Genomic DNA, 16,479 nt, shown 5'->3' on the forward strand with positions numbered 1-16,479 from the left:
TGAAAGTGCCACTCAGCAATTCGGTCAGGCATGCGGCTCTGCAAGAGTTTAAGTGCCTAATAAAGGTAAGCCTCGCAGCCTTACGAGTAGCGAGAGCCAAATCTCGATGCATAATCAAGGAGAGTACGAAGAGGTCATGACAAGCGTTTGTCGACACTGTCAAGCGCGCCACTTGTTCTACGAAAGTATGGGAAACAATCAGACGGATTGCTGGTGAATGTTGTCGGTTACCTATAACACTGCTACCGTGCTTTCATGGAGAGAGGTTAGTTGTACTTCAAATCCAACAATTCTCAGTCATACAACTGCCCTTCCTCCAGGTGGGAGCAGGATTCAGCACTGTCTGAGGCTCGTGAAGCTGCCCCTGGTCACGCCCAAACAGCTTGCTGCGACACTAGCAAAAGTCATTAAAAGAAATCCTCCTAGAATATTTTAATTCAATATGACAGACAGGACAGTTTCCCAACGCGTGTAAGGAGACAAATTTTATACCTCTCCTCAAACCAGCAAAAGACTGAAAGTTACAGGTGTACCTTCCCAAAAGTTACAGTAGTAGCACGTTAACGAGCAGTGCAGGAATGATCTTGAAACAAATGGTCAAGTGTCACCTGGTCTAGGTATTAGCAACAGACTGCCCTTAGCCGTTCTCAGGTTGGATTCAGGTATATCGATGCACCGTCGATAGTCTGACCCTGCTAGAGGCAGCTGTCCAGAGGGCTTTCCTACGTAGACAACTTTGGCTAGGGGTATTTTTTGACATAAGTAAAGCGTACGACGCTACTTGGAGCCACAGTATTCTACAACAGTTCTACCAGTGATGCTTTCGTAGTCACCTACACGTATTCAATCGATCGTTCTTATCAAAGCTCGTATTTACGTACTGAACTGGTGACATGCTGTCAAATAGTTTTGACCAGCAGAATGGTGTTCTCCATGTAAGTGTTTTAAGTCTTACCTAGTAGGTGTTTTAAGTGTTGACTTAGTACATAGTGTCGGAAGTTCCTTTTCGCGGATGATGCTGTAGTATACAGAGAAGTTGCAACATTAGAAAATTGTAGCGAAATGCAGGAAGATCTGCAGCGGATAGGCACTGGGTGCAGGGAGTAGCAACTGACCCTTAACATAGATAAATGTAATGTATTGCGAATACATAGAAAGAAGGATCCTTTACTGTATGATTATATGATTGCGGAACAAACACTGGTAGCAGTTACTTCTGTAAAATATCTGGGAGTATGCGTGCGGAACGATTTGAAGTGGAATGATCATATAAAACTAATTGTTGGTAAGGCGGGTACCAGGTTGAGATTCATTGGGAGAGTCCATAGAAAATGCAGTCCATCAACAAAGGAGGTGGCTTACAAAACACTCGTTCGACAAATACTTGAGTATTGCTCATCAGTGTGGGATCCGTACCAGATCGGGTTGACGGAGGAGATAGAGAAGATCCAAAGAAGAGCGGCGCGTTTTGTCACAGGGTTATTTGATAACGTGATAGCGTTACGGAGATGTTTAGCAAACTCAAGTGGCAGACTCTGCAAGAGAGGCGCTCTGCATCGCTGTGTAGCTTGCTGTCCATGTTTAGAGAGGGTGGGTTTCTGGATGAGGTATCGAATATATTGCTTCCCCCTACTTATACCTCCCGAGGAGATCACGAATGTAAAATCAGAGAGATTCGAGCGCGCACGGAGGCTTTCAGACAGTCTTTCTTCCCGCGAACCATACGCGACTGGAACAGAAGTAGATGTAGATCTTTTCCACAGTCATGAAAGATACAACGTCTACAGCAAGAAGTCCTGTGCAGTGCTCCTTATTTGTAGACTATTTCAGTGTTTTGTCCCTCCTCCTACACTATGACAGCGATCGTCAGTTACAACTTACAGCAAAGAGGTTGGAGGACTAGCCTGCAAAGAAAGACTTTATATTTTCTTCGGATAAGTGTGTATGTGTCCTTGTACTTTTAATTTACTTTACTTGCATATGAGGGACATCAGTTTACATTCTAAAGTCTACATTAAGTTTCGGGACCTTATTTTTGGTTAAAAGCTATCATGGTTTCCACACCTAAGGAATCTGAAAGTAAGAACCCAGAAGGCACTGAGTATCTTAAGATGCCTTAGCTACATATCTCGGGGAGTCGACAGAGTACATATGCTCCAGTTTTATAGGGCTTTCGTGAGATAGCTGGTAGACTATGGGTGCCTGGTTTACGGATCAGCTAGGTCTTGTAACCTGAAGATCACACACGCTACCCTCCATTAGCGGATCACGCTGGCCACAAGTGCTTACAACACAGGCTCCTACAATGTGTGGTCCTTGTGACCTAGAATGTGTGGTGCTAGTGGCGCATGCTTTACAGTGTGTCACATTTTAGTAAACTGTGTTTTATAGACAACGTAATGGCAGCAGCTAATTTACCAACAGATTTGTCCTCTTTTTTTAACTGACAGCGACAAGAATGTTGTACGACTATTAAGGTTCTGTGAAATGTACGATTTGTTCCCTGAAATTTACGTGGTAATTTTTTAATCTGTTATCAAGATGGCTGCCTGATCCATGTTTTTTGCAAGTGATCACCCAGACACATATCCCTGTGTAATTATTTAGCTTGGATGTGAGATAATGTGATTGTGTGGGGGGCAGTGATTGAGATTATTAAAGAGCGAGTATAATTTACGTAAGATTTACTTTTTTTTTATAACATTTCCACTCATTTTCGTAAGGGGGCTGATAACCTCGCCGTTGAGCGCCCATAAATCACACACACACACACAAACACACACACACACACACAAGCATGTAGTACACTCCATGACAGTTGGACGTTTTGTTATATGCCGTTTTCATGGTTTTTAATGGTCAATAGTGTATGTATGTACTAGGTTCAAAGAATTTGTGACACGTAGAACCCAGTATGTCCTCCTGAGTGGTGAGAGTTAATCATAACATAGGTAACGTCTAGTATGTACTGACAACACAGCTATAACGGTATCGCTCTTACACACTGCTCATAAAAATGATTTCTGAAACAGAAGTAATGAGTGCTATCGACAGGGGATGTCAAATTGATTCCTTAATTTTAGATTGCCAGAAGGCTTTTGATATCGTTCCTAACAAGCGACTTCTGATCAAACTGCGTGCCTATGAACTATCGCCTCAGTTGTGCGACTGGATACCTGAGTTCCTCTCAGAAAGTCATAGTTCGTAGTAACTGACGGAAAGTCATCGACTAGGATATATGTGCCATCCGGCGTTCCTCATGCATGTTTTATAGACCATCTGCTGTTACTAATATATGTAAACTAGTTAGGAGACAATCTGAGCACTCCTCTTAGATTGCTTACAGATGATGGTGCCACTTACCGTCTTGTAAAGTCATCAGATGACCAAAACCAATTGCAAAATGGTTTAGACAAGTTATCTGTATGGTGCGGTAAGGGGTAACTCACAGTGAATGAAGAAAAGTGTTAAGTCATCCACACGAATACTGAAACAAAGCCGCTAAATTTCGGTTACATGATAAGTCACACAAATCTAAAGGCTGTAAATTCAATTAAATACTTAGCGATTACAATTACGAGTAACTTAAACTGTAACGATCACATAGAGAATGTTATGGGGAAAGCAAACCAAAGACTCGGATTTATTGGCAGAACATTTACAATGTGCAAAAGGTCTACTAAAGAGACTGCTTACACCACGCTTGTCAGCCCTCTTCTGGCGTTTAGCTGTGCTGTGTGGGATCCGCATCAGATAAAACTGACAGACGACATCGAAAAAATTCGTAGAAGGGCGTTTTGTATTGTCGCGAAATAAGGGAGAGAGTGCCATGAATATGATACACGAATTGGGGTGGTTGTCATTAAAACAAATGCGTTTTTCGCTGCGGCAGCGTCTTGTCATAAGCTTTAAATCATCAACTTTCTCCTCAGAGTGTGAAAATATTTTGTAAGCACCCACCCACATAGGGAGAAATGACTATCATAACAATATAAGAGAAATCAGAGTTCGCCTAGAAAGATTTAAGTGTTCGTTTTCCCGGCGCTGTCTGACAATGGAACGATAGAGAAATAGCTTGCAGGTGGTCCGATGAATCCTCTGCCGGGCACGTAATTGTGAACTGGAGAGTAATCATGTAGATGTAGGGTGGGCAGCACACGCAAGTCGTTTGCTGATGATTCTGTTAGGCACACGCGTCACTGTTGAGTGTTTGTTGAGATATTTAGATAACGTCCACTTCGTGTACTGAAAAACAGCTTATCTTCAGTGTGGGTAAATACGAGATAAACGACTAGAGTAGGCGAAAGAGTTTTATAGCTTCTGAGTGCAGCATTAGCTTCATACAACAGGGCTCACTCACACCTATTAAATATCAAGGGATAACACTCGGAATCGGTATGAACTATGATGAACGTATAAAACCATTTGTAGGGAGTGCAGTTAGGTGTCTTCATTGTTTGGGGCAATTGTGGGAACGTGAAGACCATGTGATGCGGCGAATGCGTGCAAGGAACATACGCGTATTAGTGACTATCACAATGTGACTGAAGAATTCGTTGTGGGGCCATTGTTATGTAACCAGGCAGCTTCTTCACCGCTCTCACTGTATATTCAGGAGATGTCGATCAACTGCCGACGACCTGATCCTGCTAGAAGCAGAAATCCAGTAAACTTTTCTACGTAAACAGTATTGTACAGGGGTATTTTTTGACATCAGTAATGTGTGTGACACTACTTGGAGGCACAATATTCTTAGGAAGCTACATCAGTGGGGCTTTCGTGGGCTCATGGCCATCTCCTCGCCTTCAGTCGGCCCTTCCTCTCAAGACACCTTTTTAGGTACAGAGTTGGTAACGTGCTGGCAGATGGTTTTGTGCAAGGAGAATAGTGTTCCCCAGGGCAGTGTTTCAATGTCACCCTCCTTGCCATAGCCATTAACAGTATAACGTACACTGTAAGAGGTCCGTCCAATGCTCCTTATTTGTGGTCGATTTTGCGGTCTTCTGTTCTTCCTAGAGCACTGTAACAGCAGGTCCTCAATTGTAACTTCCGATGAGGTCGGAGGAATGGTCTGGGACATGTTTTATTCGATTCACCAGATCAATTACAACAAAATAAATGAAAATCATGCTCTACTTTAACCTCGTACAGTTTTGCAATAGCATCATGTTAGCGAAGTTGCTAAATTTCAGGCAAAGTCTTTTATTAGCCGTGTCTCCACAACTAAACAGTTGCGGACCTATGTTTGTATGAACTTTTTTCTTTGGTTTTACGTGTAGAATAACATATTAAAATATTTGCTTATCTTCGTGATCACACTGTACATGGTTGCTTCGACGGGCCAAACAGAACATCTGCTGTCAAACCACTCTGTGCCCAGGTAGAGGCATCTAAATGGTTTCTTTCTTGAACACATTATTTGATAATTCTGCTGTTTATTAACTTACAAACTTCATAATTTTTACATAATTAAACTTAATTTGGCTCTTAGTTACCGAAATAGTTTCAGCTCGATTGCATTTAAACTTTGCCAGCTACTATTTTTAGAATGGAATCGACAGTAGAATATGACCTTAGAACTACTTCTTTAAGAGTCCTTCTATTGATTGTTATTTGCATGAAAGTATTGAAACTTGGCATAACTGTATTAGTTAATGGATGTGATCAAATTCTGCAATTAGAACTTTCTACCATTAATACAAATGATACTTAACCAATTATGACTAAAGACGTTTTAGTTCCAAATTTAGTTTTTAGTAAAGTACTTGAATACTATTAGAGGTAGCTTAATGGAGTCACATAGTCAATGTTTTTCTATCAAACTGAGGCTATATACGAATTTTCATCTTTCTGAGTTTAATATTTAGTGCCTTAAGTATTTCGTAAAAACGCTAATTTTGATCAAAATATTGCTCCGATTACGTTGAGAATTGAAACAGTTTATTGTGATATATGTTTGCACACTCTTAACAATATTTGCCTTTCTAGCTTTATTATTTATCGCCACTTACTTTTTCTTAAAACAACGTATCTAATGAAACATATTCATCTGATCATTCTGAGATTGAACACTTTTAATATTAATATACTGTAGCATATATTTACAAAGTTTGGAAAAGTTACTTGAATTTATAATTTTATCCTTAGATTATGACGCAATACTTTGTATGCTACACACAGGCGCGTTATGATGACGTTGCGCTAGTAACAATGAACTGGCGAAGTCCCGCTATAATCGCTCGTCTCTTTATCTCTCAAATGATACAGCGCTTGTTTCGCCACACAATGTTTAAAATTTATAGAGTTTGGCCACTTTTTTCTTTTTTAATTTCTTATTTTGTAAGTTTTCTTTCTTGAACAAAAAATCCCTGTATTTTACAGAAGGACCGGAAATCTTTCCCTGTGTCCCTACATTTTGGAAAAAAGAGCAGGAAGTCTCTGCGCATAGTGTCATGTCCCCATAGTTGACAACTAAGAACTAGTGTCGTGATGTTTGTGAGACTCCTCAGTAGATGGCAGTACTAATCTCCCATTATCGGTAGCGCCCTAGTACATCTACATCTACATCTACATTCATACTCCGCAAGCCACCCAACGGTGTGTGGCGGAGGGCACTTAACGTGCCACTGTCATTACCTCCCTTTTCTGTTCCAGTCGCGTATGGTTCGCGGGAAGAACGACTGTCTGAAAGGCTCCGTGCGCGCTCGAATCTCTTTAATTTTACATTCGTGATCTCCACGGGAGGTATAAGTAGGGGGAAGCAGTATATTCGATACCTCATCCAGAAACGCACCCTCTCCAAACCTGGCGAGCAAGCTACACCGCGATGCAGAGCGCCCCTCTTGCAGAGTCTGCCACTTGAGTTTGCTAAACATCTCCGTAACGCTATCACGTTACCAAATAACCCTGTGACAAAACGCGCCGCTCTTCTTTGTATCTTCTCTATCTCCTCCGTCAACCCGACCTGGTACGGATCCCACACTGATGAGCAATACTCAAGTATAGGTCGAACGAGTGTTGTGTAAGCCACCTCCTTTGTTGATGGACTACATTTTCTAAGGACTCTCCCAATGAATCTCAACCTGGTACCCGCCTTACCAACAATTAATTTCATATGATCATTCCACTTCAAATCGTTCCGCACGCATACTCCCAGATATTTTACAGAAGTAATTGCTACCAGTGTTTGTTCTGCAATCATATAATCATACAGTAAAGGATCCTTCTTTCTATGTATTCGCAATACATTACATTTATCTATGTTAAGGGTCAGTTGCCACTCCCTGCACCAAGTGCCTATCCGCTGCAGATCTTCCTGCATTTCGCTACAATTTTCTAATGCTGCAACTTCTCTTTATACTACAGCATCATCCGCGAAAACCCGCATGGAACTTCCGACACTATCTAGTAGGTCATTTATATACATTGTGAAAAGCAATGGTCCCATAACACTCCCCTGTGGCACGCCAGAGGTTACTTTAACATCTGTAGACGTCTCTCCTTTGATAACAACATTCTGTGTTCTGTTTGCTAAAAACTCTTCAATCCAGCCACACAGCTGGTCTGATATTCCGTAGGCTCTTACTTTGTTTATCAGGCGACAGTGCGGAACTGTATCGAACGCCTTCCGGAAGTCTAGGAAAATAGCATCTACCTGGGAGCCTATATTTAATAATTTCTGGGTCTCATGAACAAATAAAGCGAGTTGGGTCTCACACGATCGCTGTTTCCGGAATCCATGTTGATTCCTACAGAGTAGATTCTGAGTTTCCAAAAACGACATGATACTCGAGCAAAAAACATGTTCTAAAATTCTACAACAGATCGACGTCAGAGATAGAGGTCTATAGTTTAGTGCATCTGCTCGACGACCCTTTTTGAAGACTGGGACTACCTGTGCACTTTTCCAATCATTTGGAACCTTCCGTTCCTCTAGAGACTTGCGGTACACGGCTTTTAGAAGGGGGGCAAGTTCTTTCGCGTACTCTGTGTAGAATCGAATTGGTATTCCGTCAGGTCCAGTGGACTTTCCTCTGTTGAGTGATTTCAGTTGCTTTTCTATTCCTTGGACACTTATTTCGATGTCAGCCATTGTATGTAACGAATGGTTCCGAGAAAAGTGTTCTTCGAAAGCGTGCCACGTGCATAAACATTGCCGTCTCCCCACTTACTGCCAAAACTGGGTTGACAGAACACGAAATTTCTTTCTGGATTCTAGTATATAGGAAAAATCGATTTTGACAACAGAAAGATATGTAGATTACATTAGAAAACATTCATCTACATGATTACTCTAAAATTCACATCTAGGTATTTGGCAGAGTGTTCACAGAACCACTTTCAGACTATTTCTACACTGTTTCATTCTTGAATTGCACATGAAAAAAAAAAAAAAAACGAACACCTAAATCTTTCCGAGGAATCTCTGATTTTTCTTATTTTACAATGATGGTCATTTCTCCCTATGTAGGTGAGGGTGAACAAAACATTTTGTATTTGGAGAAGAATTTTGGTGACTGCAATATTGCGAAAGGATCTTACCGCAACGAAAAAAATCTTTGATTTAATGATTAACGTCCCATACCGGTGATACTCTCTTCTCTATTGAATGATAATTTAAAAAAATAAATAACTTGCTTATTCGATGTCCTCCAGCGATGCTTCTGGTAAAGATCTGACACTACACAGAAATACTCCAGAAAAGGACGGACCATAATTTAGGCAGTTTCTGTAGAGTATAGAAGATATGTTGCATCTTCTAAATGTTCTGGCTATAAAACGCAGTCTTTGATTCACCTTCCTAACAACATTTTCTATGTGGCCTTTCCAGTTTAAGTTGTCCGTAACTGTAATTCGTAGGTATTTTGTTAAATTGACAACCTTTAAATTTGGGTCATTTGTCGTGTAACAAAAATTTAACGGATTCCTCTTACAAGTGGAATCATGAACGATTGCGGTCTAGTTTAGTCTTGTTCTGCACATCTACGTCACTCATTCTCCGACAACCAGTGAGTTCAGTACTGTTCTCAGCGCTCTGCTTTGAATGTCATACCCAATTGTGAGCATTATACGAAATCATGGCGAGTTTTTTAGTGAAATTTTATTGCATTTGCTGCGAGTTGCCACGGCTGATGGTTGTGGTAAGCGACAAATTCTGCACAAGCAAGCGAGAGACATAGTTTCCGGTATTCACGTTTTGTTCAAGCGCGGAGTACATGCATGCGCTTACAGCAACCCCCGCGTGGAACCGGCAACAACACAACCCCCGTCCATGTCTCGGACTGCCCAAACCGTCATTTTTAATGGATCGGCTTAAAGTGCACAAAGAGATGATCTCACAACTTTTATTGTTCAGGTTCAACTGTTCCTTTTTCATATCGTGCAGATATCTTGTCTAAATCACTTATCTAGTTTTTTTGGTCTTATGATGACTTTAGTAAACTATAAATGACAGCGGCATCTGCACACAATATAAAATTGCTGCTCAGATTGTCCCCTAAATCGTTTATGCTTATTAAGAACAACAGAGGGCCTATGACGCAGATCACAGGCTGTGTTCCAAAAATGAACAGTTTAGGGAAAGAAGCGATGACATTTTCTGTCGGAGAATGCTCAGGCGCATATGGCGCAAGTTGTGACTGATTTGTTCGATCACTGGTAATGGTTAGTGCTGTACCACCAACCAGAAGACTTGGACTTAAGCCTTTGTGATTTCAGCTTGATTCCTAAACTGAAGGAAGTACTTCACGGCATTCGCTTCAGAACTGTTACAGAAATCCGTCGACCAATAGACTGCTCCACTCTGTTCACACAAGTGAAGCTGCTAAGCGTATCCGATTGCCTATTTCCACATCGTTGCCAATTGGTTGTAGAAAATGCTAGTGACTACTTTGAAGGAAAGTAAGACTCTGAAACATGAATCTATTCTGTGTATGTTTTAAATTAATACTCGCCACTTTTAAAGTTCCAACACTCGTAGAAATATGGAATTAACTTGAGATCCTCTGGCGACAGCACTCATCATTTTGTGAAAATAAAGAACTAGTTGTGTTTCTCAAGAACGATATTTTCTAAAGTCAAGCTGGTTATGTGCCAATAGCTCATTTTCTTCGAGGTACTTCATAATTTTTGAACACAGTTTATGCTCCAAAATCATGTAATAAATTGATATCCCTGATATGGGTCTCATGTTCACAACTGTTGATTTCATTTATAGAATATTTACTGCATCTTCTATGCTAAAAGAACTTTGGAAAATCTGGTTTATTAATTCTACTTTAGTATCGCTGTCGGTGGTAACATTACCATTGCCCACTCCTATTACACTGTGAGTGCTGACTGTCTTGCACCAGCATACTTCACATACGAACTGAATCTTTTGAAAGACAAAGTTTGTAGTGGAAACTATTAAAAGCATGAATTGAGATTCGCACTAAGTTTAGAGCACCTGTAAATTGTCACTAATCTTGGAGATTTTGTAATTTTAAATTTAGAATGCTTTGTTAGTCATTTCTGCAACAGTGTCCTGGTCTGTTTTGTGTACAATGGGTGATCTGTACAACTGAAGAGCACCGTATATGCTTCTACAATGGCTGACGATGCGACAAACATAAGTATTAGTCAAATAAAATAGTAATAAAACAATTTTTCAGTGATTTAGAGTTAATAATAATAATAATAATAATAATCCCCGTGGAGGCTTGGGAAAAGAATAGGCCTCCGGTATGTTCTGTCAGTCGTAAAAGGCGACGAAAAGAACAAACCACTAATAGGGCTAACCCCCCTTTTAGTGTGATTAGTTGGTTCAGGACAGAACTAAAGAAGCCTCGGACAAGCGCCGTCATGGTCGGGGACGACGCTCGAACCCTATGCCCGCCCACAATGGTAACGACACTGCTAGCCAACTGGAAAATGATTTAAATCCAAATAGAGGTGTTTTGCAGGATATGCTTCCTGCATCCACCCTAGAACGAAAACAAACACAGAGGATGAGATGGTCAGATGAAGTTAATCGACACCTCATGTTCTGTTAATACCAAGCAACAAACCTAGGAACCAACACAACTGGATACAGATCACAAGTATACACAACATTTATTACCAGATACCCAGAATTAAAATTTTTAACAGAACAATGACTAGCTGATCAGATCCGTGTAATAATAAAAAATAACAGGATACCCCAGTCAGAGTTAGAAAACATCAAACAACAAGTACAACAAATACTGGAACAAAATAATGTGCAATCAGAAGAAGAAGAAAATACAGTAATGGACTCAAACATCCCAAAGCAAAAACAAACAAAGAACAACACACATCAATTAAACAATCAGACTGCCAGCAGAACAAGTACAAATAGAACACGAAGTGACACACATGTTAGATATAGAAGAAAAATTTCAGCTGACATATATAGAATACAAAGACACAAATACAGACATTAGACCATTCTTGCATAGACTGCCAAATAACCCACAAGTCGAAACAACAATAAAAACTATCAACACAATCATACACAACAAAATGAATGAAAACACAACCATGGAAGAGTTACAACTACTGGTTTATATAGGAGCACTCACTACACTAAATATACACACTAGACAGAGCTCAGAACCAACCAACACACAGAAGAAACCCACAAAACCAGCATGGCAACACAGGCTACAGATCAGAATAGAAAAACTGAGAAAGAAATTGGACAGCTAACACAATTTATAAGACATCAAATGTCGGAAAAAACGAAAAAGGTTAGGTAAAATCTCACAACAAGAAGCGATAGAGCAATTAGATGAAAAGAAGCAGAAATTACAAGAATGTTTTGTTTTGTTTCCTTCTATTTTCACTTTTTTTGTATCTTCTAAGTCGTTTGGCCAAGCCATACGACTTAGAAGACACAAAAAAATTGAAAATAGAAGGAAACAAAACCAAACATTCAACACAAATGAAAAGAAATTTTACAATAGATAACTCATACATTAAAATAGACAATCCACCAAACATAACAGACATGGAACACTTCTGGAGCAACATATGGTCAAACCCGGTACAACACAACAGGCATGCACGGTGGATAGAAGCAGAAACAGACACATACAAGATGATACCACAAATGCCTGAAGTGATAATTTTGCAACCTGAAGTCACCAAAGCAATTAATTCTTCTCACAATTGGAAAGCCCCTGGAAAAGATAAAATAGCAAATTTCTGGCTAAAGAAGTTCACCTCAACACATTCACATCTAACTAAATTATTTAACAGTTACATTGCAGACTCATACACATTCCCTGATACCCTTACATTTGGGATAACTTATATGAAACCTAAAGATCAAGCAGACACCGCCAAGCCAGCTAAATACCGCCCCATAACATGCCTACCAACAATATACAAAATATTAACTTCAGTCATTACACAGAAATTAATGACACATACAACACAGAACAAAATTATAAATGAAGAACAAAAAGGCTGTTGCAAAGGAGCACGAGGATGTAAAGAGCAACTGATAATAGATGCAGAGGTGACATATCAAGCTAAAACTAAACAAAGGTCGCTACACTACACATACATTGATTACCGAAAAGCTTTTGATAGTGTACCCCACTCATGGTTAGTACAAATATTGGAAATATACAAAGTAGATCCTAAATTGATACAGTTCCTAAACATAATAATGAAAAATTGGAAAACCACACTTAATATCCAAACAAATTCAAATAATATCACATCACAGCCAATACAGATTAAGTGTGGAATATACCAAGGAGACTCATTAAGTCCTTTCTGGTTCTGCCTTGCTCTGAACCCACTATCCAACATGCTAAATAATACAAATTATGAATACAATATTACTGGAACATACACAAAATCACACATTTGCTATACATGGATGATCTAAAACTACTGGCAGCAACAAATCAATAAATCAACAACTCAACCAATTACTAAAGATAACAGAAGTATTCAGCAATGATATAAATATGGCTTTTGGAACAGACAAATGTAAGAAAAATAGCATAGTCAAGGGAAAACACACTAAACAAGAAGATTACATATTGGATAACCACAGCGACTGGATAAAAGCGATAGAAAAAACAGATGCCTATAAATATCTAGGATAAAGACAAAAATAGGAATAGATAATACAAATATTAAAGAAGAACTAAAAGAAAAATATAGACAAAGACTAACAAAAATACTGAAAACAGAATTGACAGCAAGAAACAAAACAAAAGCTATAAATACTTATGCTATACCAATATTGACCTACTCATTTGGAGTAGTGAAATGGAGTAACACAGAACTAGAAGCACTCAATACACTTACACAATCACAATGCCACAAATATAGAATACATCACACACATTCAGCAACAGAAAGATTCACATTAAGCAGAAAGGAAGGAGGAAGGGGATTTATCGACATAAAAAACCTACATTATGGACAGGTAGACAATTTAAGAAAATTCTTTCTAGAACGAGCAGAAACTAGCAAAATACACAAAGCAATCACTCATATAAATACATCGGCTATACCACTGCAATTTCATAACCACTTCTACAACCCTTTAGATCACATAACATCAACAGATACGAAGAAAGTAAATTGGAAAAAGAAAACACTACATGGCAAGCACCCATATCATCTAACACAGCCACACATCGATCAAGACGCATCCAACACATGGCTAAGAAAAGGCAATATAACAGTGAGACGGAAGGATTCATGATTGCAATACAGGATCAAACAATAAACACCAGATATTACAGCAAGCATATTATTGAAGATCCCAATACCACAAAAGATAAATGCAGACTTTGCAAACAACAAATAGAAACAGTAGATCACATCACTAGCGGATGTACAATACTAGCAAATACAGAATACCCCAGAAGACATGACAATGTAGCAAAAATAATACATCAAAAGCTTGCCTTACAACATAAACTTATAAAACAACACGTTCCCACATACAAGTATGCACCACAAAATGTACTGGAGAATGATGAATACAAATTATACTGGAACAGAACCATTATAACAGATAAAACAACAATTGGCTCTGAGCACTAAGGGACTTAACATCTGAGGTCATCAGTCCCCTAGAACTTAGAACTACTTAAACCTAACCAACCTAAGGACATCACACATCCATGCCCGAGGCAGGATTCGAACCTGCGACCATAGCAATCTCGCGGCTCCATACTGTGCGCCTAGAACCGCGAGACCACCGCGGCCGGCGATAAAACGACACCACATAACAAACCTGTCATCATACTCACCAATAAAAAGAAGAAATTAACACAACTAATCGAAATATCCATACCCAATACAACAAATATACAAAAGAAAACAGGAGAAAAATTGAAAAATACATCCAACTGGCTGAGGAAGTCAAGGATATGTGGCATCAGGATAAAGTTGACATTATATCAAATATACTATCAACTACGGGAGTCATACCACACAATATCCACCAGTACATCAGTGCAGTACAGCTACATCCAAACTTATATATACAACTACAGAAATCCGTAATTATTGATACATGTTCAATTACCCGGAAGTTCCTAAATGCAATATAACATATACCGTACAGTTAAAAGGAAGTCACGATTGATCAAGGTCTGCGTCACTCTCTACTTTGACCAGACACAACGTCTGAGATAAGAAAGAAAGAAATAATAATAATACGTCATTACCACCTTTAACTTCCAAAAAATTACGTTCAAAGGGTTGGAAACCACTGCATGTTAAGAGCAATGCAGGATTTTTGCATTGTACCAAATCTCATTGACAGCTGCAAAAGTGAAACAGGCACGTTAGCTATCTTTAATTAACTTGCTCTTAAGGGTAGCCTACTTGTATTGGTAATTTCACTTACAGGTTGGTGTCCCTGTGACTGGTGCCTTCCTGGTGTCACGTGGCGGAGTACATGCACCAGACCATGACCTCGCACTGCTGTCTTCAGTTGACCACTCAGTGATTGCGTACGGCACCTATGGCACCTGGGGAGCACTCATGGCCGGTGGTCGCACTATTGTGTTTGATATGGCTGCCGCCAATCCGGACATGCCGCCTGGCATGAGCACTGGAGCCATGCACTTCGCACGCCGCCTACCTTCCTGGGAAATGCTCACCTAGTCTGACAGTTCAGTGTCCATTCCACCACACAGCTACAATGGTGAAAAACCACCGCACTTCTGGTTGATGATCGATCGTTCAGCAAACTCACCGCAAAAAAAAATCATCATTGGATCACAACTGGAATGTTCTGCATCATACCAAGTACCTGAGGCAAAGCTAATCAAACAATTATTTTTTATCTTGTGACATTTACAAACCGTTCCTTTTACACAGTGCTGTCACCTACCCTTGAGTAATATAATTTACTTCGAAAGTTCTCTTTTTTTGTCACCTTTTGCATAGAGAGATGGTCTCAGGTTAGCTTCACAGTGTTCATACATAAGTCCTGCACCAGCTTCACACCAAAAACTTATCTACACTGTGAGGCACTGTTACAAATTATCCCAGTAAAGAAGTGAGTTAAAAGATAGTCTTTTATTGCACAGTGTTGGCATATTGCTGGCAAACAGCAAGTATCCAGTGTCTAATGTGCTGCAATGAAACATGTAAGTACTACCATCAACACACACAGCATATTGATAGAACCTCCATTAACTTGTAAGTTGATTAATTCCTTGTCCCATAGATTAATGGCATGACTTCTATTGAAATGATTTGGAACAACTATGTATCTAAGCTACCACACATGCTTTGTCTTTATAAGTTGCTACATACAGACTATTTACAGATCACTTAAATTTAATAAATAATAAGAAAATATCAATATTCAACATTTCTCATGTTACTAGTGAATTAAAATTAAGTTTATCAATATAAGTAATCATGCTATTAACTGTTAATTAAATTTTTTATAAAGTAGGAGTTTTATTTTAGATTTAAAATTTTCGTGATATTTTCGAATTATTAACATATCAAATATCTTTCTGACCCATTAACAGCTTTAATGATCAATGATGGTCATTTTTTCATCTAGATCATTACATTACTGTCCTTTTCAAAATGTGATGGACTACTTATGAAAAATTTCATTGATGCAATGTAAGGAAAGATAGATTGCTACTTACCGTAAAGGTGACACATTAAGTTGCACACAGCCACACTTAAAATACAGTTACATCTTAGTTTTCGGCCACAGCCTTCATAAGAAAAAGAAACAGAAACAGGCACTATTTATTCACACAAGCAAGCACACCTCACAGACACATGTCTGCCAGCTCCAGCATCTCGCTGATCTGGATTCGCATCTGAGGTCAAAATATCACGAAGGTATGTGGCACAGTTGGGAAAACTTTGCAGTAATTGGCTCATAAAATGCTCAAGACATTCCAAAAGGTAATCGATTAAAATGGTAAATCCTGTATGGCATACTCAGCACTAGGTAAGCTTCTG

At 39.3% G+C, this 16,479-nt stretch overlaps 1 protein-coding gene across 1 annotated transcript in view; it reads left to right on the forward strand.

The window, feature by feature from the left end:
• Positions 1–15,947, forward strand: part of LOC126334902 (galactoside alpha-(1,2)-fucosyltransferase 2-like) — a 103,038-nt gene extending 87,091 nt beyond the window's left edge. Inside the window, exon 6 of the mRNA XM_049997611.1 lies at positions 14,890–15,947. Coding sequence (XP_049853568.1) covers positions 14,890–15,147 — 258 coding nt within the window. The 3' untranslated portion in view covers positions 15,148–15,947. The remainder of the gene's footprint in view (positions 1–14,889) is intronic.
• Positions 15,948–16,479: the final 532 nt, after the last annotated feature.

The sequence above is a fragment of the Schistocerca gregaria genome, chromosome 2 (assembly GCF_023897955.1).
Source record: "Schistocerca gregaria isolate iqSchGreg1 chromosome 2, iqSchGreg1.2, whole genome shotgun sequence".
NCBI classification, from domain to species: Eukaryota; Metazoa; Arthropoda; class Insecta; order Orthoptera; family Acrididae; genus Schistocerca; species Schistocerca gregaria.